This window comes from Lottia gigantea (assembly GCF_000327385.1).
Source record: "Lottia gigantea unplaced genomic scaffold LOTGIsca_75, whole genome shotgun sequence".
Classification (NCBI taxonomy): Eukaryota; Metazoa; Mollusca; class Gastropoda; family Lottiidae; genus Lottia; species Lottia gigantea.
The window spans coordinates 104,207-129,119 of record NW_008710508.1 but is presented as its reverse complement, the minus strand read 5'-3'; the positions used below and the strand labels follow the sequence as shown (position 1 = coordinate 129,119).

General features: G+C 30.5%; 4 protein-coding genes across 4 annotated transcripts; 2 read left to right on the top strand and 2 right to left on the bottom strand.

The window, feature by feature from the left end:
- Positions 1 to 229: 229 nt before the first annotated feature.
- On the top strand, positions 230 to 8,100 carry LOTGIDRAFT_221830 (hypothetical protein). The gene is made up of 16 exons (XM_009066282.1): positions 230 to 326; positions 961 to 1,101; positions 1,272 to 1,364; positions 1,551 to 1,665; positions 1,944 to 2,139; positions 2,495 to 2,564; positions 2,830 to 3,006; positions 3,213 to 3,315; positions 3,586 to 3,695; positions 4,579 to 4,642; positions 4,853 to 4,941; positions 5,026 to 5,109; positions 5,388 to 5,457; positions 5,712 to 5,818; positions 6,079 to 6,212; positions 7,147 to 8,100. The coding sequence occupies exons 1-16, from the start codon at positions 324 to 326 to the stop codon at positions 7,259 to 7,261; spliced, it is 1,671 nt and encodes a 556-aa protein (XP_009064530.1). The 5' UTR covers positions 230 to 323; the 3' UTR covers positions 7,262 to 8,100.
- A 1,388-nt stretch (positions 8,101 to 9,488) lies between these two features.
- LOTGIDRAFT_168391 (hypothetical protein) lies at positions 9,489 to 13,319 on the bottom strand (the record flags this gene model as incomplete). The annotated part of the gene is made up of 9 exons (XM_009066281.1): positions 9,489 to 9,550; positions 9,655 to 9,728; positions 10,227 to 10,323; positions 10,521 to 10,622; positions 10,946 to 11,021; positions 11,512 to 11,581; positions 11,792 to 11,843; positions 12,708 to 12,825; positions 13,197 to 13,319. The coding sequence occupies 9 exons, from the start codon at positions 13,317 to 13,319 to the stop codon at positions 9,489 to 9,491; spliced, it is 774 nt and encodes a 257-aa protein (XP_009064529.1).
- A 1,480-nt stretch (positions 13,320 to 14,799) lies between these two features.
- On the top strand, positions 14,800 to 15,189 carry LOTGIDRAFT_168390 (hypothetical protein; the record flags this gene model as incomplete). The annotated part of the gene is made up of 1 exon (XM_009066280.1): positions 14,800 to 15,189. The coding sequence occupies one exon, from the start codon at positions 14,800 to 14,802 to the stop codon at positions 15,187 to 15,189; it is 390 nt and encodes a 129-aa protein (XP_009064528.1).
- Positions 15,190 to 19,833: 4,644 nt separating this feature from the next.
- On the bottom strand, positions 19,834 to 20,996 carry LOTGIDRAFT_168389 (hypothetical protein; the record flags this gene model as incomplete). Its single annotated transcript, XM_009066279.1, has 2 exons — positions 19,834 to 20,252; positions 20,516 to 20,996. 2 exons carry the CDS (start codon positions 20,994 to 20,996, stop codon positions 19,834 to 19,836), a joined length of 900 nt encoding a protein of 299 aa, XP_009064527.1.
- Positions 20,997 to 24,913: the final 3,917 nt, after the last annotated feature.

Here is a 24,913-nt window from a genome sequence, read left to right as displayed (position 1 = left end):
TGGTCAATTATAGGCTAACCAGAAATGAAAAGAATGGAGTTTTACGTTCTACATTTCTGATATGCTAACCAGAGATAAACATTTGATATAGCCCAGTAGTATCTGATTGCTGCTGTAAATGTTCTGATCAACAAACTAATTCAGGTTCGTTGAACCAGTTTGAGATTTAAGGAAACGGAAGTGAAATATGGGCATGCGCATTGAAGATGAAATTCCATAGTTGCCGATGTAAACTAAAAAGTTATATGAGAAATTTATGCATTCACCTGTTTTGTAAATGGTCATGTTAAATGAGTCAGAGTAAAACATAGAATCCTTTCAAAATGGTGAGTTTAATGTTTTAACACAATGTTGTTGCGCATTATAATGGGTTTTTTTTCATTGCAAATTAAATTAATTAGAATTCAGTTTGTAACTTACCTCTACCTAAGACAAGTCTACCTAATAGTAATACATGTATATCATAAGTCAAAAAAAATCATTTAGCACACATCTGGACCTGATAATAAGATTTACTACTGTTTAACCACAGTATTTGCGGAATAAAAAAAAAAACAAATATCCTAAAACTAAGACAAAGAGTCAAGAACAGGGTCTTACCCTCAGTTCAACGTCTTGGATGAAGTCAAGGGAGAAAAAATAAAGGGTCTACTAGTCTACCGGAAGGGTTAGATGTTCGTTTCATTTCAATAGCTCATGACCCATTTTTTAAGACAAAACTTCATTTAAATTAAGCATATATAAGCTTATAAGAGTGTTTTTTTGCATTGCCATTTAATAAGATATGTTGACTTCAGATTAATTGCAATCAATTGTTGAATTGTTGTAGGTTTCAGTGAGCTTTATGTAATCTTATGATATTCAATCAACTTGTTGTCAAAAATTTGTCATTTATTTGCTAATTTTCTATTCTTGTAAATCAACACTTCACTTTCTCATTTATATGTAATATATATTTAGATGCTCTCAAGGATGAAGCCGGCTGTTGGGCCAGGAGCAACAGCTGGTCCAAGTAAAGAAGCAAGTAAAAAGAAGAAAGTTCCCAAGTATGAAGATTTTTTAGATGCTAGAGATTATACAGGAGCGATAACTTTATTGGAGGTAGGATTACAGAAAATATTGAATTTTGATGTTTGTATTTAACTAATTTCCTTGCTGGGATAATATCATAAACATACATTGGTATGAACTGTTGTAAATTTATTTCTAATACAAAAAAAAACATGTTGGATACATTATTTCAAGATCTAATTTTTTGGAACTGTTTTAAGTTTAACAGGGCCAGTGGTAAGGGTAATGAAGAAACTGATCTATGGATAGCTTACTGTGCCTTTCATCTGGGTGATTATAAAAGAGCTATGGAGGTGAGTGAATATTAAATCAGTAAGTTAAAGCATTATAAGTAAGAGTGTGAAGTGTTCTAGTGTAAAATGTATTATGATTTGTGTGTGATTATACTTGAATTTACTGGGATTCAAGTAAAAATTCTTTAGGTTTTAAGGGAAAATATTATTTTCTGTAAGCTTATGACATAACATATTATATTTTAGGAATATGAACGATTAACGAAACGAGGAAATTGTCAACCTGATGTTTGGACATTTCTAGCATGTGCTTACTTTTTTCTTGGAATGTACCCACAAGCTCAAAAAGCTGTGGAAAAAGGTGATTATAAATTTATTTTTCTTTTCATATTTCAGTTTCAGGCGCCTACAGTAAGCTTAATTAAACTCCAAAGGCCTTTTCCTACTTTTAGTATAGACCAATATGATATTATTTTTACTTTATATGTTCATTTGTAAATTTTGCCAAATCATAATCTGAATTTATGTCCTTATAAGAGAATTCCGATAGTAAAATTTATAGAAGATATATATATTGATTAAAAGACAATACAGAACTTAAAAAACTACGGATTTTTATACAAAAATTTTGATTTCCAGGTCCTAAAGGACAATTGCAGAATCGCATGAAGTTTCATTTATCTCATAAATTTAACGATGAAAGACAATTAATGGGATTTCATCAAAATTTGCAAGATGTTATAGAAGATCAGTTATCTCTAGCAGCTATTCATTATTTACGTAGTCATTATCAAGAGGCCATAGATATCTATAAACGGATTTTGCTTGATAACAGGTAGAGTACTCATTTTTGTGTGTTTGATTTGCTCATGTTGAAGTGTAAGCTATTATTCCAAAATAAAACATTATCCAATCAGCAATACTGATGTCAACAATAAGAGCAATGTCAAATAGAATTAGTTCTAAAACCCCCTTTCTTTTAAGTTAAACTGATATCTCATACTACATAAACAAAAATGAATTTAAATTTTATAGCTCGTGTACTGGTACACAGAGTATACCATAGTATAATATGATATCATTGTGTTTTTAGATGAGATGGCTCAAGGATCTTTATACAACTATGTTGCTCAAACATTAGTGGAAAGGTTTTCTCAACTTTCATCTCATTTGGTGATTTATCTTTTCAGAGATTATTTGGCGCTAAATGTGTATGTAGCTTTATGTTATTATAAGCTCGATTATTATGATGTCTCACAGGTAATATCTTATTTTATTTGAACTATCAAAGTAATATTGAAGCTTTATGTCAAAATCAAATTTTCCTGGCTGAAATAACAAAGTTTCAATTATGCACCCACAGAATCAAACAAAATGACTTTTGACATTTTCTATCGGAATTCCAAGCCATGAGGAATGGTTTATATGTATTTTGAGATAAATGTATATTCCAGCTAAAAAAACAACGTGTTTTTTGTTCAAAAAAATGATCTTGTTTGTGACTTTCTAAAATGTTATTTTGTAGGAAGTTTTAGCTGTATATCTGCAGACATTTACTGACAGTGCTATAGCATTAAATCTTAAAGCTTGCAATCATTTTCGACTTTATAATGGTAAAGCTGCTGAAGCTGAACTTAAAGCTCTACAAGAAATGGCATCACCTTCTTTTGTGTTTGCTAGAGATTTGATCAAACACAATTTGGTTAGTTTGTTTTCATTAAAATTGGTATAGAATATCCGTTGTAAATATAGTTGTAAGCACTGATAGCATTAGACAGTGATTTGAATTTGATTTTATGAATTAATTTGATAAAGATAGTAATCAAAGTGTGAATAATTATTGAATATTGATTGAGATACTATATTATTATCAATTTTAGTTATTAAATGATTTGTGTTAATTTCTAGGTTGTATTTCGTAATGGCGAAGGATCTCTACAAGTATTACCTCCTTTAATAGATGTTATACCAGAAGCAAGACTTAACTTAGTCATTTATTATCTTAAACAAGGTTAGATATGATTATTTAGATGTTAAAAGAAGAATTATGGAGAATTTTTAGCATTGTATGTTACCGTCTTTGTAATCAAATTTAAAGTTAACAGAAATCAATAAGTATTCTTCAAGCCTGGTTGACCTTTGATAATGTTGAATTTAGGTTAAAAATATCTATATATTATTAAGTATCCATTATTTTTGAGCTAGTGCACATCACTAAGAATCATTCTGTCTTTTATATTATGTTCTGCCATCTTTTGAGCATAACTATTTTTTTTTATAGATGACATAAATGAGGCATATAATCTAGTAAAGGAGCTTGAACCCACAACTCCACAAGAATATATTTTGAAAGGTGTTGTTAATGCTACTTTAGGACAAGAATCTGGCTCGGTAAATTTGTTCATTTTTTTGCTTATCCTCTGAGAAGAGTATGGTTACATGTATTCATAACCTAATTTTCACAAAGCACAGAATAAGTTCCTGCTACTTGATAAATTTCAGTAGGGAAATGGATCAGTTGTCTGAAGATTGCACAGAGTAACTTCTTGTTTCTGTTTGTTTAATATTTCTAAATAAATCAAAAAAGTGTAGTCTTCATTAGCCCAATTAGGTGCAGAAGATAAGGACGTATATTGCCGTCGCCCCTGTCCGTCGGTCCACCTGTCAACATTTCTTGTGAACACAATAGAGACTACAGTTTTTATCTGATTTTAATGAAACTTGATGTGATAATGTATATTGATCAAAGTTTGAATTTGAAGATTTTTCGATGATTCGTTTTTGAGTTATTGTCCTGACTTAGATAAAATGCTTCAAAATTTGTTCATAATCACAATAGAGACTACAGATTTCATGTGATTTTTATGCTGAATGAAATGAATGGAGTTTTATGTCTTTTTATTTATATTGATGACATCTTGGTCAAGTTTGAATTTTCACTCTTAACAATTTGTTGCCCTTGATATTAGAGTTGTGTGATTTAATGATTTGATAAATTTGGGTTATTGAAATTGATTTTAAGAAATTTTGTGGAATTACTCAGCATTAAAAACTGAAAGTAAATATATATATCATTGAATTCAAACTAATAAAATTTCTTTAATATGAGAAAATTTTTTACTTGACTGTTTTATCATTACTGACAGCTGCCAGTGGGCGTATGTAGTCTTGCCTGGCAAGCTATCTTCATTTCTGAATTTGTTGTTTTATTAGTTATTATATTTGCAGATACTATGTATATCTTTATTGTAACAATGAATTTTTTTATCTTCAGAGAGAACATTTGAAGATAGCTCAACAATATTTTCAGTTAGTTGGTGGCTCAGCCAGTGAATGTGGTATGATAATATTCTGATCAATTTCTTTCTAATACATGTATTAAGAAATATAATTCAACATTTAGAGGTTTTTGACATATGTAGCAATACTGCATAGGAAATGATTGAGATTTGTCTTGCAAATAGATTTTTTGTGGAAAGGCTAGTAATCTATAAAAAAAATTTAGGTGTAGAATATTAAGATTTAAATCTCATGGTATTTTATTGTAGACACTATACCAGGAAGACAATGTATGGCATCATGTTTTTTCTTACTCAAACAATTTGAAGATGTACTGATATACTTTAATTCTGTCAAGGTGAGTTTAAAATTCAAAATGCACTTTCAAAATGACATATCATAACACAACAGTTGATATTAAACTTGACATGTATTATTTCAGAGTTATTTCTACAATGATGATGCGTTTAATTTTAACTATGCTCAAGCTAAAGCTGCTGTTGGTAATTATAAGGAATCAGAAGAGGTTAGTTAGATTTTTTGATAATTCTTGAAGTAAGGGAACTATTGAACACAATTCCATGTTTTTATGGAATATCTATTCTCTATTTAATTTCATTAAACTTTTGGGTTTTTTTTTCAGGAATTTAGGCCTACATAATTTTAAATCTCCTGATAATTCCATGATTTTTTGTGACTAATATTATTGCAAAACAGAAAGTATTAAACGTGCACTTAGGCTCTTATTTTCAATGCAAATTTACAAAACAATGCTAGTTTATAAGTGTGTGATTATATTACCAGGTATTTCTACTGATACAAAGTGATAAGATGAAGAATGACTACACCTATTTAAGTTGGTTAGCACGAGTCTGTAAGTTTTACTGTTATTAGATCTGAATAGATATATTGGTTTGAAATATCTATGCCAAACCTAAGTTGTCTTTTTCGTGAGCAGGCATAAAATCTTATTAGCTGCAAAAGCATTAGGCATAATATGCAGTAGTAAAAACCTAACATGTGTCTTTATTCAGAGTTAGATCCTCAGAAACTCTTCACAATTGTTCAGCACAGTTTTAACAATGAAAAAATGTCTTGTTATTAAGTCATATTTTTTATATTTTATAGATATTATGAATCGTAAACCAAGATTAGCCTGGGAATTATATCTAAAAATGGAAACTTCTGGTGAATCTTTTAGTTTATTACAACTTATAGCTAATGATTGTTATAAGGTAAGGAATATGTCGTGAAGTAGAATTTTATTATGTTTAAATGACTTGAACATTTTGTTGTTTACAGACCTGATTCATGATCCAAATTTGAATTATTATTATTATTATATTGTATATAGTATGGTAGATGTTTATATTGAAATATCATTGTATCAATATGGAAGTAGAATTTTTGATCAAAAAAAATATTCCATATTACAACTTTAAAGAACTTGTGATAATCAATGAAACTCTAATGATGAATGTTTTTCTATTTACAGATGGGACAGTTTTATTATGCTGCTAAAGCTTTTGATGTGTTAGAAAGATTAGACCCTAATCCAGAATATTGGGAGGGTAAAAGAGGAGCATGTGTTGGTGTATTTCAATTAATTATAGCTGGACATGAACAAAGGTGGGTTTTAAGATAAATTATATCTTTCTATCTGTTAAGAAGTAACTTACAGTAAATCTTCTTGTAGTTGAAACTTGACAGTAACTTCTCCATTAATATATCACGTCATTCTGCATTATCATACATTAGTGCTTTTAAATATTGTTTTTATGAGACAATTCCATGATTCTTTTAAATCATAAGTTGTAACTAGGGCAAAAAAGGCTTGATGTTACCTTTTTCGTCCACATATAATTATTATCTTATTCTCTTGCATGATTTTAGTCTATTTGTCTGATAGTTATTCTTTTAGTTATTTTATTCTACTTATATTACTGTATTATTCTATCTCAGAGATGTTTTACGAGATCTACTCAGAATACTGAATAACACTAAGAATCCACAAGTTGAATATATAACCCATTGTATAAAGAAATGGGCAAGGGATAATTCAGTTGCAGTCTAACAAAATGTAATATATTTCTTATGGTCTAAATTGTGACCTGGACACTTTAGATCTTGCATTATTTCCCTTTGCAGCTACACAATAAAAAAAAATAATTGCATTCACAGTTTTAAAATCTCACAGAAAATCTTCTCACTCTCTTTCAATGTTGTCTTAAATACTTTTTTTGTTACTACAAGTAATACTGGTAGCTTCCTCTCTGAAATTATAAGTTTTAATTGGCAAATTCTTTTTTTGCTTTACTGTTATTCAGGCCTATTACAATGCTCTAGCTTTCTATTTTCATTTTGCATGGAAATTTATTTATTATGTCATGGGGTTCTAATAACATTGTAGAATTCAAATGCCAAAATTTATGAGGACCCAAGGTGTTTTTACAAGTATATGTGAAATTAAATGAAGTTAAAATTTTAACTTTGTGACATCACTCGGAGATCATCAGACTTTTTTTTACAACAATAAGCATACAAGTATGTTTTATTTTTCCAGAGAGTTATTACGTGATGTTATTAATATGTTAAGAAATACCAGTAATCCTCAAGTAGAATATATTATTAGAACTATGAAGAAATGGGCTAAAGATAATATGGTTCCAGTACCTTAATATATTAATAAACACTTACAGACTATCTTGAATTGTATTATAAGACATTCCTTTAATTTATTGTTTATATTTTATAATCTTAAAGAGATTTAAACAGAGTCTACTGTGTTTTGTATGCATATCAGGGACACCTGACTAGATTCTCTGTGAATCATATGATTTTTAATTTCTCATTTGTAGAACCAGTATCTTTAACCCAAGAAATACTTGATCAGACTCATGTTCCTTTAGAAACTTATATATCGTCCATATTGACCATTGGAACAGAGATTTGACTTTGATGTCTCATAGTACAAAAACCATTAATTTGGCTTTTATAAGGAAATTTTTAATTGAATTACTGATAACAATTTGTTTATTTATTTATTAAAATCAGAACCATTCAACCATTTGCTGCTTTCGATACAACATTGCTGTCTTTGGGTTCCATTCATAACATTATCAAATAAAATGTAAATCTCCAATTTTTTTCTGCATGCGATTAACAATCCATGATCCATGGTCATTTAATATTTACCAGTCAAAGCACCTTACTATACATGATCAATTTTAGAATTGCCAAGCATTGATCTCTTCTATTGAGTAACCACTTTTAACACTGTTTTCGAAAGAAGAATGTCGTCCGATTATCTATGGCAAAGAGTAGTAAAATCAAATTCCAATAGAAATATTCATGAATACATTGTAATAATATAATCATTATGGGAATTCATTCTTTCCAAATCCATCCCTTATAAAAACCTAATCCGTCCCTGTTTTGTTGTACATGTATTTTCTATGAAAATTCTTTGTTAAAAGAATTATAAATTAATAAATCCATTAAATCTTAGAAAAGTGTTGCCACTTTTTTTTGTTAAGATATTTGAAGAAGCAATACTAGTACTTAAGTGGTATGGTTTCTGACTAGTAGCTAGCAATTTACAGAAGGAACCCACAATCTAATTTGCTATCAGTGGCCTAAACACGATTGGAAGAGAATTTGGCGCTTCATCCGTTAAATATTACCTCATCCCTTAAATATTACCTAGAACGTAGGGTAGTGGAAGCTACTGTATTTGACTGCAGTTGGAATGTTCAACAGTATTTTTTTTTTTTAGAGAATTAGTTCAGTATCAGTATTTTATCGACATATTCATGAAAACATGGTAATAATTTTTTTCATTATGAAAAATCATTTTTATACGCCCACATCTCACACATCTCTCTATGTGGACGTATATTGTCGGCACCCCTGTCCGTCCGTCCGTCAACAATTGCTTGTAAACGCTCTAAAAACTAGATTTTTTGATGGAATCAAATGAAATTCAGTATGTGTATACATATTCATAAAACGAAGATCAAGTTCGAATTTGAGCTATTTTCAACTGTTAGAAGCAGAGTTATTGCCCTTCCCCCAAAATCTTGAATATGCTGTTACTCTTTTTAGTTTTCAACCTATTTTGATGAAACTTAAAATGGATGTTATTGAACCTAAAACGAAAGGGTTGAGAAAGTTAAGTTTACTTCTGATTAAATTTAAGTCTTTTCAAGATTTAGGCCTCTTATGTCAGTTTTGAGGAGTTATCGACCTTTAACCTCTATACAGTAAGTGCTATCAACATCAATTGCTCGTAAACACTCTAAAAACTACAGTGTTTGAAGGAATCAAATGAATTCGGTATGTGTATACATATTCATAAAACAAAGATAAAGTTCGAATTTGAGCTATTTTCGACCGTTAGAAGCAGAGTTATTGCCCTTGCCCCAAAATCTGGAATATGCTATTACTCTCTTAGTTTTCAACCGATTTTGATGAAACTTAAAATGGATGTTTCGTTTTTACCGTATGCCGTGAAGGGCGTATATGGCTGTGGTCCACTATCTTAATTCTAATTATGATATATTGGTTGGCATCGTGCCTGTTGGGTAGCCTACACAATGTATGCCAGTAAGTAAGGAATAAAGTGTGATATTTATTTTATTATAGAAAACCATTCTCCTTCTAATGATGACAGGGTTGTTTGAATCGTGCCTGTTCGGTACACAGTGTATACGAGTAAGTAAATGTAGATGGATTCTGTAGATGTAACATTTATAAAGTATCTGATGCAACCAGTCTACTAGTGCAAAAGCTAGCTTGAGTATATTTCAAAGCATTATTTACAGTGGTTCTATATTCTCATGCAATAGTTGGACTATAACGTATCATTTTCGATATATTGCATTTTGTCCTTCATTGTCTTCTTGTCTAGGAATTAGTAGTAGTATTTTTCGTATCTTGTCGCAATTCTTTCAGGAATGTAATTACACCTGCAAGTATATAAAACATTTCACTATAAGTGACGTCATAAGTTCCACTACAGGGTTGCTGTTGTTTGACCTTGAAACAATATTTCAGTCTTTGTCAGCCTTACCTGATGTACCGGGATCATTGATATCAACATTTCCAGATTCTCTTTTCATTTTTCTGTCTGGTATAACCATATACCTTGATGGTAAAAAAAATTCATAAATAACGTCATACTTGCAATTAAGTAAGTGTTCAAATAGTCGAAATAGCTTTGCTCATTGTGGTTTCATTGTGGTTGAATATGAACTAATTTTTACTGCAATTGGTAAGATACCAAGATGGTTAGACGTTCCCCCTAATTCCTGCATAATAGCCTTGATAATGAACAAATTATCTATTAGACTATACAAGTATAATATACTTCAATTCGTGTGTGGTGACGGCGAAGTAAGGTAAATCTTCTTTTACCACTCGATGATCTGAGGAATTGTTATGCATAAGGAGTTCTATTGGGAAATAATTCAACCAGTCAATTGTTATTTTAAATTTAAGATTTTGCTCGTCATTTAAAAAATTTCAGGATTCTTCTTCTTCAATAAATGCTTTTGATCAACTCAAAATTCGACCACGCAACAATTTACTACGAATGACTGATACTGCATTTCACAAAATAAGTTGAGCATTCAAAAAGCTTACTTGGTGACAACTTGTATATGATAACTTCTAAATGAAGTAAGTGCATCAACACAATTTCTGTATGTTTTCTTTAATTCTTCATCAGTACTGTTATCAACTACAAAAATACAAAATCATAACTCATTTTGGGCGTCTGGCCACACATCGTAACATTGAAAAACCGACAAGCGACGATAAAATTACCAATAGGCTTCATTATGTCAGATATATTGGCAATCTTCAAAACGATGGGAACCATATTTGAAACTATAACATTAATCCCAATTTTTCAAATTTTGTCACAAAATTACTTACTCAAGTTTTTCAGAGGTTTATGGATATTTCTAATATCCTCTATAAACTGACAATGTTTAGGTATAATAAAACTTCTTACAAATTTGAGATAGGTGGTCTTTTCTAGAAACAAAATATACAGATTTACAGATTAAAAGGAGAAGTGTGAACTTAAGGTGTTTTATCTCAAATGAATGTTGAAACTTTTGTGCAGTTATTATGTTAGGAAAAAATTGTATTGTTATAATAACTATTCAAAGTTCCTTTGTCTAATCGATAGTTTTTTATTACAGTTTATTTATATCCTGATGGTCTGGACTCTTTGACTTTTCAAAATTAGAAAGCCCCTCCACTGTATTCAGTGGGTGTTTTTCGGTCATTTTGGTAACGTGTCATTCTGTAATTAAAATTTTGAATAAAATGATAATGGGCATGGTTCAACTCACCCTCTGAGTGTTCTATTCCAAGCAGTGCATCCATAATCTGTATAATTGCACTTTGTCCAGCATTTCCTGATGGTAACTACAAATATTGAAATATTGAATTCAAATTCTTATTTATGTCACTTTCCAGGTACTAAAATACCAATTTTCTCATTTAGTTCTCAGTTAAAGATTTTCATAAAACATTTGTAGTTTGAATTTATTGATATATATTTACTGTCAGTTATTTATGCTGAGTTTTTCCACAAATATTTTTTTAAATCAATATCAATAACCCAAATACATAAGCATCAGATCAAATTATCAAATCACATGGTTTAAATTTTTAAAGATATTTTATCATTCAAGTGCAATAACTCAAAAACTATTCATTAAATTCAGATAAAAATTGATAACCCTAAGATTTCAATATAAATGATCACACCATATATTATCTTGTTTCTACAAACATATTTCGAGTCGGGGGCAAGAGGAAGAGGAAGCTTGTCATGCCACCATAAATGCCGCTGGACATATACAAAACAGTAAACAAGATTTGATGAGAATTTAAAAAAATTTTCTCCTCTTACCTTAAGTGGGTGGTTATTTTCAATTCCGTCAAATATCAAGCCAGGTGGAGTACCTAATTCTCCATCCCACCTGAAATACAAATTCAAAAAGTATTCATTTTCCAACAATATATGAATGTTAATAGGCCTAAAGCATGTTCCTTAAGCAAAGTTAAATACAATACTTTCCGTGTTAAGTATGGACAATATTAACAGTTGCTAAAAGAACATGGCACTAAAGGGGCATCATTGAGCATCAGGAAGCAAGGTTTAAAAAAAACATTAATGTAATTAAGCTCACCCAGAAAGATATGGACTGATCAATTTAAAGAACACTTCACCTGTAAGTTTTTCTGCAAAAAATATAATGAAAATGAAACACACTGTAATGCGAAGTTTCTGATATTTTTTTTCTCATGTGGTTAATTATATATATATATATATTATATATACACTTATTCAATAGTAATGATAATTCGCGGGAGCCGCGATGGTTCAGTGAGTTAGACGCTTGTTCAATCCCGGCATAGCTCGAGATAATACCTTCGGATTTTTCACCCCGGTTTCCCCCTGTAAGTGATGCAGGTGAGAGGGGCTGACATGGAAAAAGTGTCTAGTCGTTCGGATGAGACAATAAACCGAGGCCCCGTGTGCTACAGGCTGTGCACGTTGAAGATCCCTCGACAGTTGGAAATCGAAAAAGAGCAGGCTTATGTCGCTGTCCTGGCAAAATTTCCCTCATTGCCCCCTGCGTGGCATAGACCGCCTTCATTAGCCCACATGGTGCAGAAAAGTAGGACGCAAAACTCCATGCATTCATTCATTTAATGATAATTCGCTTAGCGCAAAAAGAATTTCGACCGCAAACCAGAAATTTGCCAGATGCTTTTCAGCTGTTGGATGAGAGGTTTTACCGTACTTCTAGAACAGATATTTTTATCCAACCAAAATTTAAAAATAAAATCAAAACTATTGGAAGTAGGATTTTGAAGTTTCATTTGATTTAGACATATTATTGAAGTCGATACGAGTTTGTGTTCATTTTCTAATGTTGAATTTTATATCCTAAAAAATATCTTGTTTTCGTCAATTTATATTACATCTATCAAAATTGTGAACAGTTTTTAAATCTTAAGATTTTGAAATATAGATAAAGCCGTCCTGTGCTATATCTAGATTTGAATTGGTATTGATACAAATATGTGATTATGAAATACCATGCAATTTTCCTATTTCACTTTTGACGTCTTTCAGACATTCTGTCACTACGTTGAGATTTGTTATTATCTTTTCTGTATCGCCTAGCTCTACTCCACTCAATATGGATAATATGGGCTGAAAACAGACGTATTTCAGTTATAAGAAAGTAATGGGAGTAAAAAGGAAAATAAACAAAATTGAAAAGGTTTGCTAATGAGTTTGGCATATTGACAGTTCATTAATGTAGGACGGTAGCACAGTCAGTTCATGAATGAATTCCATGTCATGTTTCCTCAAAATTCCAGTCGATCTAGTTGTAAATGGGTACCAATAATCCGGGAAAGAGAAAGCAAAGTGATGTAGCCAAGGACTTATAGCTTTCTTTCATTTTGTGATTGTTTGATGTTATAATTGCTGTTTTATAGATTCCATAATGATGATCAATATATTATGACAGTTTCCGAATCAATCATCGGCTAAACAGCTTACTATGTTAAAAACTTTACCTCTAACGCCTTACAGAACTTCAATTCAATTGAACAGGTCACTATACAAAACCAATTAAAACTCTCACCGCCAGGAAGATAACATATAGTCTTTATATTACTGAAATAGTTATCATTCAACATAATTATCTATACTGTACCACTAATTAAATATTTCAATCAACAATATAGGTGAGGTATGTAACCGTAACAACATTTGGAAATATTCCTCTAGGATTATTATAAATTTTTGAAAATTTTAATTATCACGTTGTCATGTTAGAGTCATGTTGAGATTTGTTGGTATTAAATTGGTATTTAAGTTGGTATATATACTTACTCCAAACTAAGAGGTCTGAAAAGAAAGAAAAATTATATCAATTGTTTATAAAGATTATAAAACTGCTGTATTAAAACTTAAATATCAGTAGTGTGTACATTACTATATGCCGTTTTTACCACATGCCGTTTTTACCATATGCCGACTAAAAAATAGGATTATATTATCATCTCACCGACTGTTGGTTCTAAATCCGAGTTGAATGATGGTGGCAGAGTTACTTCTTTCCGATGCTTATTTTCGATGTGATTTCAAAATAAAAGATGGAACTCCCAATGAAAATCGTGTACCACAAACTAATACAACGTTAGAAAACAATTTCTTTCCATCTTTACTTAGCGAGATAGTTTTGGAAGCTGGTTCAAATCCTATAGAAACCATTAAACACGCTGGGGAACTTGACGCAATGTTGAAAACAGTTCTTTATCCCAAAAATTACCTTTCAGTCTCAGGCTGGATACCCGATGTGGCGATCGAAGTGTTTTCAAGGACCGGTAAGAAATGTTGCAAATGATGCGGATTTGGCTAGGGTGAGAGTTGTTGCTCGAAACACAATAGATTTGAAAAACGAGTACTTAAGTATCACAATAGCGTTGATAATAATAGTTGGGGTAATTACGTAAATTGGAAGTTATATCTATTATTCGGTCTGTTGGAACACAGAAAGGTTTCCATAGGATTACCATGAAAAATTCATCTACATAGAGAAATCAATGATGATTAGATATTCTTTGGAGAGAATGCTTCCAATGCAAAATTAGAAATAACGAATCTCCAACTTTACATACCTGTCATAACACCATCAATTGAAGTAGAAACGAGAATATTCAACCTGTTGACTAAAGATATTGACATAGCTTTTCTTCGTCGTAACACGGTAGGTAGCATGACTTTAACTGGAGAATCCACTACTTGGGCAATCACCAATACTATTAAACCAGCAAGATATTTTATGGTTGGTTTCAAGAACTTACTAGACTCTCAGACGAATCACAATAATGTCTTCAGAGTGGCATTGAACCAAAATCAAGATCCTTTAATCCATAAAGTTCAAGTAAGATTAAACAATGATAATTATCCTAACCAACTTAATCATCCAATCTTCTGTTTTGATCTATCAGCTCACCAAGATGATCTTTTCAAAACAGGAGTGAACATAAATATTAATATTGAAAAAACACAAGCAGATGTAACCGGTTATTGTTTATTATTGGAAGAAGTAAAATTAATTAAAATAGCAGATAGAAGAATGATAAGAATTGAGTAAAAAATACACCCTTAAAAATGAAGCCAGAAACTTTAGTTATGAAAATAATAGAAGCTATTGAAACAGCTTTCCCAACTGTAATAACTTACAATGGTAAAAAAATCAACATAACTAAAAAACTTATTGATAAATACAAATATTGTAAAGTCAGAGACGAAATAGACTTAGAAAGAATTGACGCGAATGCAGAAGAAGGTGGATTTTTACCTTTCCTACCTTTGATATTTGCCGGTCTTACCGCCGCGGATGCAGTAGCTGGAGGTACAGCTGCTGGAGGAAAAGCTGCCAATGCAGATAAAGCAGCTGCAGTAAAAGCTGCCGAAGAACATAGACATAATTTAGTAATTGAAAAGGAAGCACAGAAATTACCTTCTGCAAAAAAGGTTCAGGAGTGGCAGAAATATTAGGTACAGTTAAAGAATTTGGAAAACGATTTGGGGAAGAAACCAAGAAAACTGTTAAATAAGGATTAAACAGTATCACAGATAAAATCGACACGGGAGAAATGAAAGTCAAACATAAGGGTAATGGAATATTTTTAAAAAACATACACTGGAGAAGGATTATTTCTTTCAAAGTATAAAGGAGATGGAGTGATTTTTGGAACAAAAATATAGAAATAAAAATGGGAAAGAAATTCAAACATTCAAAAATATTTCCTAGAAACCCAATGCTTATGTGTATATGCGGTAGTTCGGTAGAATATTTACCAAAGAAAGATGTTCAAGATATATTTCAATATTATGAAGACAACGAAGAAGAAGTGGAAATAAAAGATATCATAGATAACTACATTAAAAACCTACGAAAAATGTTATTGATTTAGATTTGTCTAAAATTGATAGCAATCGAAAGAACTTAATATTGTTTGACGACTGTGTAGCACAAAGAAATCGAGCTGTTCAACAAGAATTCTTCACGAAAGGAAGACATCACAACTGTCACTGCATATACCAATCTCAATCTTTTTACGGGACGGATTCTATGTTTATTAGAAAAAATGCAAATTGTTTTTTTTTATTTGAATTAAACGACAAAGATTTATCTCAAATCATTCAGTCTATAAATCACGGAATGGACAGAGATACATTTAAAAGCTAAAGCTCAATGGAGATACCCAGATGATCATGGATATATATTCGTTAATACTAGAAAACCTGCGGGTGAAAGAGTTATGATCGACATATGTTAATGTTATTTTTTTGAAAATGAGTAGCGATTGGAATAATATTTTAGAAAGAAATAGAGAATATATCAAAGCTAAGAATAAAATAAAGACCCAAGTTGAAACTAGAGTTGTGAACAGCACTGAGCGTGGCCCGTGATACTTTGCCTGATAGCTGTAAGACTTTTTTGAACTTCAAACCCTCTCAAGCCCGGTGTTGACACCACTTTTAGTAAAGAGCCAAGCTAAATGAAATGTTTTGTGAAAGGGTAAATTCAATCTTGTATCAATATAACTTATCGTATGGTTATTTTAATAGCTTCATGGTAGCTATAATATACAGGTATGTGTGAAATGTGAACATTATGTGACGGAATTTCTTTACTGATATAAACATGATCTATAAGTGTCCCACCTTCAGTAGTGTAATGCTGAACAAGTTGTTGAAAACCAAATTTTTGAATTTGGTATGGACAAATGACCCTCCAAGATAATTTGGCTGAAATCCCCCATAATAACATAGTCTGAACCAGATTCTTGTGATTTAACTAATAATCTTTCTAACATTGGGAGAAATAAATCTAATCGATAAACGGGTGGTCTATAGATAACAATTACGTTAATATTTTTATCCAAGATATTCAAAGCAATGTGTTCTATATTTAAAACTCCCAATTTTAAAATGTTGACATTTTTGTTTTGCTTATAATATACTCCTACTCCCCTGTGCCCTTTTTCTTTCAAAAATTTGTCATCATAGCTGTTTGCTTTTATTCCCTCAGCCTAACTAAAACCAATAACCAAAACTGATGTGTGTATCTTGCAGATATAGTTCTATTAATAGTACAGAAAAAATTCGAACAAATTAATGTATCAAAAATTCACTACTCTATATGAGTGTATGTTAAATTATTGTAAGTGAAAATTAAAAAAAAAATTGAAAATTAAAGTTATTTTTTTAAGTGTTAAAAGATTACATAATCAGATTAATCTGTTTATGACCCAAACTACTTCACACCTGCATGTCAAAAGTTCATAAGGATAGCTTTCCTATCATATTATATAACCTGTTATAACACCTGTCAATCATTTTAATCCCCACAATCTACAGTTTTTTATCACATTTCTTATAAACATTTAACACTTTTATGCCTATTTTCACAAATTCAATTTTGTATTAAACAACCCATGTCACATATCGTTGAAAAGAGAAAATTGAGTAGATCCTGAATATACAAAAGAAAAGAAAAGATAATCAAAAGGAAATTACAAAATTGAACAAAATAATTTTCTGTGTTTATTAGAAAAGGTCATACAGTCGTACAAAGTTGTCAAAAATGTTAATTTTTGAATGGCTATTTAACCGGAAGTTAATATTTTTCAACCAATATGAGTACACCTGTGGATAACTGAGGTCAAGAACATCCTACAGTGAAATTTTCAAGGTCATCGAAGGTCAAGGTCACATGGCGTGGCTTTTTGAATTTTCAAAAAATTCAAACGAATATAAAAATATTCAAATTAGAAATTCAAAATTCTGTTCCAACAAACTGTAGACAAGGTTACAAGGTTCTAATAGACACCAAAATCATAAAAATCGGATAAAAAATGGAGGACTAATTAATTTTTTGCTAAAATGGGTCAGTCCGAGGCGGCGGCTTATGCATCACTTCCGGTTTGGATTTTTTCTGCTAAGTGCATTCTAATTATGACAGACAGACAATATATATGGTTTTTGCCAATATCTGTAATTTACACCGGAAGTGGGGGTGCCAGGCGTGATTTAAAAAAACCGGAAGTTCTCACGCAAAAACGGAAAGTGATAGAAAATTTTGATTGTATAAATTTATTTGTATGGACATTTTGTATATGTCCTGTGAATTTCAGATCAATCGGATAATTAGCGGCTGAGTTAGAAATTTTGAGCTTTTTGAAAATTTTGAAATTGAATTTTTTTAGCCTCACCAGATACGTCTTATAACAATGAACATATTAAAGAAAATTTCAGGTAAATCGGTTCATAAATAAGCCCTACAGACTTGATGCAAAATATTTGCACATTATGCAATGGCACACTTCCGGTTTGGCAAAAATTGAGTTTTAGATATTCATTTTTTATTCCAGGTCATTTAAATATGTTTGGTGAAGACAATTATGCTATACCATTTTCGATTTTGTCTAGGAACGTTCCCAAAAAAAAAAAAAATAAAAAAAATAAACATAACGAAAGCAAAGCGTCCACGCAATAACAAATTACAACAACTTGGATTAGCAGAAAATCTTCAAACTTTATTTCAACCAATATTAATAACTCAAGGGTTATTAAAAAGAAATTAGCTTTAGAATATAGACCCACGCCTCGTATAGAACCCACGCCTCATAAAGATCACCCCGATCCAAAACCGAATCAATATGGTGGTATTATAATTAGGACATTTGATGATATAAATCGTCTTTTTTCAAACCCTAAACCAGATTTACCAAAGAGTATTTCACCAATCATTGATGATAAGGAGTTATTGTTTAATGGATTTAGAATAAAATTTAAGTCAAATTACCCTCTATTCAAAATCGATACAAAAGACTCAATATTTACATTAACTAAAGGATTAATAGATTTAATGAATGGTGGGGATGTTGATATTGCCGATTACAAGGATTTAGTAGCATACTCAAAATGTCTTCATGCAATTAGAAAGTCAGGACCCGAAACAAGAAGATCGAAAGTAGTTGATCTATATATATAAAAAAGTTATTGCTGATGAATATGATGTTGATGAAGCAGATGATTATGATGAAGTTGACGAAGCAGATGATACTTCAATCACACAACAAATAGACGAATTGGAAGAGTAGATAGCTAGAGAAAAAAGTGGACAGGGTATAACGTTTTTATCCGACAACAATGAGGAACTACTTAATTACAAATAATATTAGCGGCAATGAAGGAAGATAATCGATCACACAGACAATATAATAAAGTAAATTGTATATTAAAAAAATTCCTCGAGAAAGGTATTATAGATAAAAATGATAATAAAAACGTGATTAAAAATGTCAAATAAAGAACAATTATTCGTTATCACCTCAAATAAATCTGACATAAAATTGTCTCTAGATTATGAGTATGAACTAGATCGCAATCAAGAATATGAATTGGGGTTAAAATATTTCTCTGTTAACAATTCCATTAGAAATATCAACGAAAATAATAACCAAATAAAAATATCAACAGATAACGGAGTTACATTCAAAACCAAAAGTTTACTACCAGGAAGCTATGAATACGTAGCCATTACCGATTACCTATCTGAATATGGAGGAAGTGCTAATGGTAGAAACAATATTGAATTCGAAGGTAATTTGAATCTGAACAAAATAAAATTGATATTGAGAAATAAGAGTCAAGTTGATTTCAATGTAGAAAATTCATACTGGGCTTTGATAAAAAAAAATATACACGCAGTCCACTTTAGCTCCACACAAAGCTAATATCGAGAATGATATCGATGTCATTAATATTCACTGCAATTTAATAAACGGTGGATTTTTCAAACAAATACAAAAGTCAGATTATTTACAGCATTCCAACATTCACTGTTCCTATTGGATATAGAATTATAGAGAAACCATTTCAAACAGCATATTTACCACTTAATTCCTATATGATTAAAGATATAAATCTGGAAATCAAAGATGATAAAAATAGGTTTATAGATTTTGGTAACGAGGAAATTGTAATTCCACTTCATTTAAACCAAAAGAACTAAATTTATTCTGATGGATCATCATTGGATACATTTGTAAATAATTAAAATCATCAAATACATAATCGTCATCCAAGCACATCTCCCTCCTAGAGTTGTACGAATACATTATTCCTTCATCATCTGGTGCTTTTCTCTTCACTAAATTCAAATAACTTCTTAATTTTTTTAGTTTGTTTTTCATTAGGAATAACTATTCCATCCGTAAAACTCTTTCCCCGTGATTTATCAAATTCATTCGTCACATCATATTCGCTAGCTAATTGAACATAATCGTCCACCTTAATCTTATAGTTAGAGTATCCCTTAAACGTTTTCTTTTCTTTTAAAACACCATCAGAAGTCAAAATGATATTATATTTAACTGTTGATGCTAAATACATACCAAAAATAATTCCACCATCTCCATAGTCATTCTTTCCTTTGCAATATTCAGTTTCAGATACCAATCCAATTTTATTTAATTTATCCCAATTTTTAGAAGAAATGTATAAACTATCAGTATCTGTATGGTATATTTCCGATTTATAAAATCCATCTATTACATGAATAAAATTGTTCATTATTCTTTTACTGTGAGATAATATAAACGCACCTAAATGAGTGGGTGTTAATCTTGTAGAATCCTTTGGAGGAACAAACTCTTTTTCTTCGTCATTAATCTCAACAATGTATTGAGTATCATTTAGTTTGTCATACTTCTTGACGTGATTGTCGATATTAAGGCGGAAGGTTTCTTCATTCCATAATGCAATGAGTTATTTCTATCCCTCTGAATAGATTTACCGTATAAGGAATTACCTAACAACTTCACGCAGTTACTAGCAACCACATCCCCTTCCTTTTTGTATTTATTCCTTAATTCCTTCAAAATTAAAATGTAATCTCTATATGGTGGAGTTTTAAAATTTTCTTCATAGACTGTTCCATCTAATATCGTGAGTATTTTACCACCGGCTTTAACTACTTCTTGAATGTCAACCGATGTTAAAACGTCTGAACAGAAGCCATTTCTAAACCCGATTTTAGTGCCAGTTTCCTTCTTACCTATTCTGTTCGTAAAAGTTATTTTATCTTTAGCAAGTATTGGTTGAAAGAACATGTTAGTAGGATATTCAAAACAGACTTTTAAAATAGCTGTTCTAGGTCTGAATTTCTCTTCATTAAATAGCTTAACAAATTCTTTTTCTTTCTCAGGTAAAAATGCTCTAGCACTTTCAGATTTTGGATATTCACCTTCTGTCATAGCAGAGGCATACATCCCATTAGCGTCAAATGTCATCAGTTTAGAATAGTTCAGCTCTTTGAGTTTAGCGTGAACTTCTGTTTTATCTTTTGTATTTGTGTTGTATTCTTTGAATAAATCTATTATTCCTTCAGTGTCACAAAATACTCCTTTGATATGGCGCAAATCTCATTCATTTTGTCCGTTTCAAATGTTTTCCTGTTAGCAGAAACTCTCCCTCCTTTAATGGATTGTCTGATGAAATATCTTATAAAGGATGAGTGTGTGAATAAACCTTTTCAATGTTTTCTTTTTCAGTGTGTTCTGGAACCTTTGTAGTAGTTTCATACCATTTTTTTCAACCACCTCTATGTCGTAATAATACAAATAATACCAACCCTTTAAAGATAGCACCGGAGCTGTTCGATTATTTGAAACGTTTTGGAAGACAGTTTCTTTCATTGCTTGATTGTATTTTATCAAACAGACTCCAAGACATTCATATCTTAAAGGTTCCCAGTTGTCCTTGGTGTATTTAGCAATGTCTACATTCATTATTTTTCTTAAATTCATCGGTAGATTAGATGAATTACCCCATGCCGCCAAACAAGTGCTTTGATGTTGAAATGAGACATATGTTTTGTAAATAGTTATTTTTATCAGATATTTTTATCTCTCCTTTCTGTCTTTTCTCTCTTTTCCACTTTTTCTGCAATCTTTCTTCTGTATATGGATTAGATAAAGGAAGAGATAGAATTTTTTTTATCTGTTACTAGTTGACAATGTGTTAGTTTTTTGACACTTTTAAGTGCAATCCAGTTGTCAAACTGCTGCTGTTATGGAAAATTAAGGTTAGTCTTTTTTGATGTATTTGTCCTAAACGACGCAACATCTGATCGAAACAAGAAACAATCTGTTCCTACAAATATTTCTACTATATTAGTCATGAGTTTGTTGTAAAACCTTTCTGGAGTGGGATCTGTCGGCTTTAAATCTGGGAATACTCTTTTAGTTAGTTCTACTTTTTTCCTTAGGTTTTCCAAATTGACTAAAGTACAGCAATAAGGAATTGTTTTATTAGCCCCCTCTTCACAATATGTTTCACAATCCCATGCGAATAAACACCCATCAAGGGGTTGTGAAATCACGTTTAGTTTTACCTGAGCAAAAATGATACTAAATCATCATCTCTGCAGGTTTTCCATACATTTTCATTATAGTTGTATTCTATTTCTTTATTATTTCTTCTTATCAAACAGAAATGTTCTTTGTGTAAGTAAAAAAACCAATCTAAGTCCCTGTTTACATATCTTGGTTAGAAATGACTGTCTTTAGGATTATAGATTTAAAAATTTGTATTAAATCGATCGTTGGATAGCTTAATTCTTCCAACTGTCATCATCACTCCTTTTCGTTTTGCTTTTTGAAAACTGTTGATAAATTTTTTCAAATTCTTTTGTTAAGTCTTTAGATGCATTTATTAAGTATTTATTCATGAAGTGATTTACACACTTTATAAAAAAATAACCATCGCTTGGTATGTAATTTCCCCTTTGTATCCATTTATCTTTTTAAGTAAATTTCCACCTCTGCCTGTTTTAGATGTTTTTACTATTTTAAAATTATTTTTACGGAAAATAATCTCTCCTGTAAAATACCAATGTATTATGTGCCGTTGAATAAGCAGCTTGGAAAGATTGGGCATTGAAACCAGCTACTGTCATGTCGTGTTTATATTTCCCCTCTTCATATATTCCTCCAATTATTTCAATTTGACCTTTAATTTCAAAATCATTAAATAGAATAGTTCTCTTGATTAATTCTGAATAAATCATATTTGTGGTTGATATTTTAATTTCATTCTCCTCGTTTTTAAACACCTCATCTATATTATCAACTATATATTTAAAGGATTCTTCATCTTCTTTGTCAAATTTACGCGTAAATAAATTAGGTATTGAATTGAATATCAATGAAAAAAGTCTTTTGGATAGTCCTTTGTCTAAATTTCCAATTTTATCCATTCTTTTTTTTTTTTAAGTTTTATTTTTAATTTTTAATTTTATCTTTATATTTACAGATGATATTTCTACATCAAATTTATCTAAAATTTCATTGAATTCTTCTAATTCTTCAATGGTTATGTTCTTATACTCTCTCGATCTTTCAAAAGATATAAATAATTTATTAAGATATGAATTTAAAATTTCTGTTTTCTTTTTATAATGAGATTTCTGTTTTGATGTATAACCTAATGTTATCAATCCACAAGATGATGTTTGAACAGCAGTGAACGCGGGTAATACAGTTGGGACAATTATTGGAAGCATTAATCCACCAGTTACGGCTGTTGCCACTATTAGAATTGTGCTTAATGTTTTGAAAACAGAATCAAATCTACTCCATGTTTTTCTGCATTTATTGAAGTGTTTTAGTTTTTCTTTTAGTTCATTTTGTTGTTATATCATGTAGTTTTGTCTACTGCTTTCAAACAGTTCCATTTTTAGATGATTAGATTAACTGCACTTTTGTTAATATGAAAGATGGGGTGTTCCCCATAATAGCCAATATTTTTTTATATTTCTTTTTTCATCTTTATTGATTGATAAATATCAGCATTAGAAAACTTGCACAGTTATTAACGATATTTGTTCTTTTGAATCATTAATCTTATTTAGATGAACTGAAAATTTTGGTTTTTCAATATTGATGTTTATCTTACATCTATAAGTATATATATCACCAACACTTGCAATTATTGATGGTAATAACATAAATTATTTATTTTAATCACTTTTGTGAATATCAATTGAGGTATATAAATCAATAGAATCTTTGTTAAAAAATTCATCAACAAAATATAGTTTTACGTATTCAAAGTCTGATGTTCGTAAAACTCATAACTCTTTGTTGGAGTATTGGGTGTTCAATAATGTTGATTGATGGTGGAGTTTCCGTTTCCAATATCATATCAAAATCACTCAATACAAGAATACTATCTTCTTTATCTGGTATGATTAATAAGTGGGGGCAAACCTTGCTGTTTTCGTCGTTAATTTCTAATTATTTAGTTTCTACATTTTCTGTACCATTGATAAACTGAAGAACTTTACGAGCGGTAAATAATTAATTAGATCGATATCGTGAGAATTGTCTGAAGAATATTGAATCAACTTTTACCTGCATAGGAAAAATAATTTCAATTCGAATTTTTCCAATAAATGATCACCATCAAACATTCCTTGGGTGAAATCAAAAACTAGATCAGAATATAATCTTAATATTTGCTGTAAATCCATGTTTTTTATATTCATACTCTTTTAATTTATCAATATTATTACGAGTTTTAATATCTTCATCACTCAAATCTCTAAATGGAAGATTGAAATGATATGATTTATTTTCTTCCTTGAGATGTTTTTCTAATGCGGCTATATTTTTTTCCTGTTTTAAAACTTCGTTATTAATAGTGGTTATCTGTAATAACACTATCATCAAGATTTTGTATTTGTTGTTGAATATAGGTTATAATTTCGCCATCATCAATGTTTTGTATTTGTTGTTGAATATAGGTTTTGATTTCACTATCATCAATGTTTTGTATTTGTTGTTTAATATTTGTTATTTTTTTTGTAATTCATTGTTAAATTTGGTTTCCAGAGCATTTAATTCCTGTTGAAATATATCTTCATTTTCATCTGGAATGTTATATATGAATCTTTTCACATTACTTATTTTATCTTCTAAATGGTTTTTATTTACTTCAATTGAATTTATTTGATCCCGTAAATATTTCTTGTGAACAGCGTCATTATCATTTTCTGGAGATTCTAAATTATTTACTTTGAAATTGTTCATATCTAAATCACCTTGAAGAATGTCTCCAATTTGATCCACAAAGTAAGGTTTCGCTTTATTTATCCATGCTGTAGTGTAGGGTGGCCCATGAGCGCCATAGCTGTTTTATTATTTTA

Coding starts and splice junctions, on each gene's coding strand:
- LOTGIDRAFT_221830 (XM_009066282.1), top strand. Junction 1,666..1,943: donor TCAAAAAGCTGTGGAAAAAG/GTGATTATAAAT, acceptor TTTGATTTCCAG/GTCCTAAAGGACAATTGCAG. Junction 2,140..2,494: donor CGGATTTTGCTTGATAACAG/GTAGAGTACTCA, acceptor TTATCTTTTCAG/AGATTATTTGGCGCTAAATG.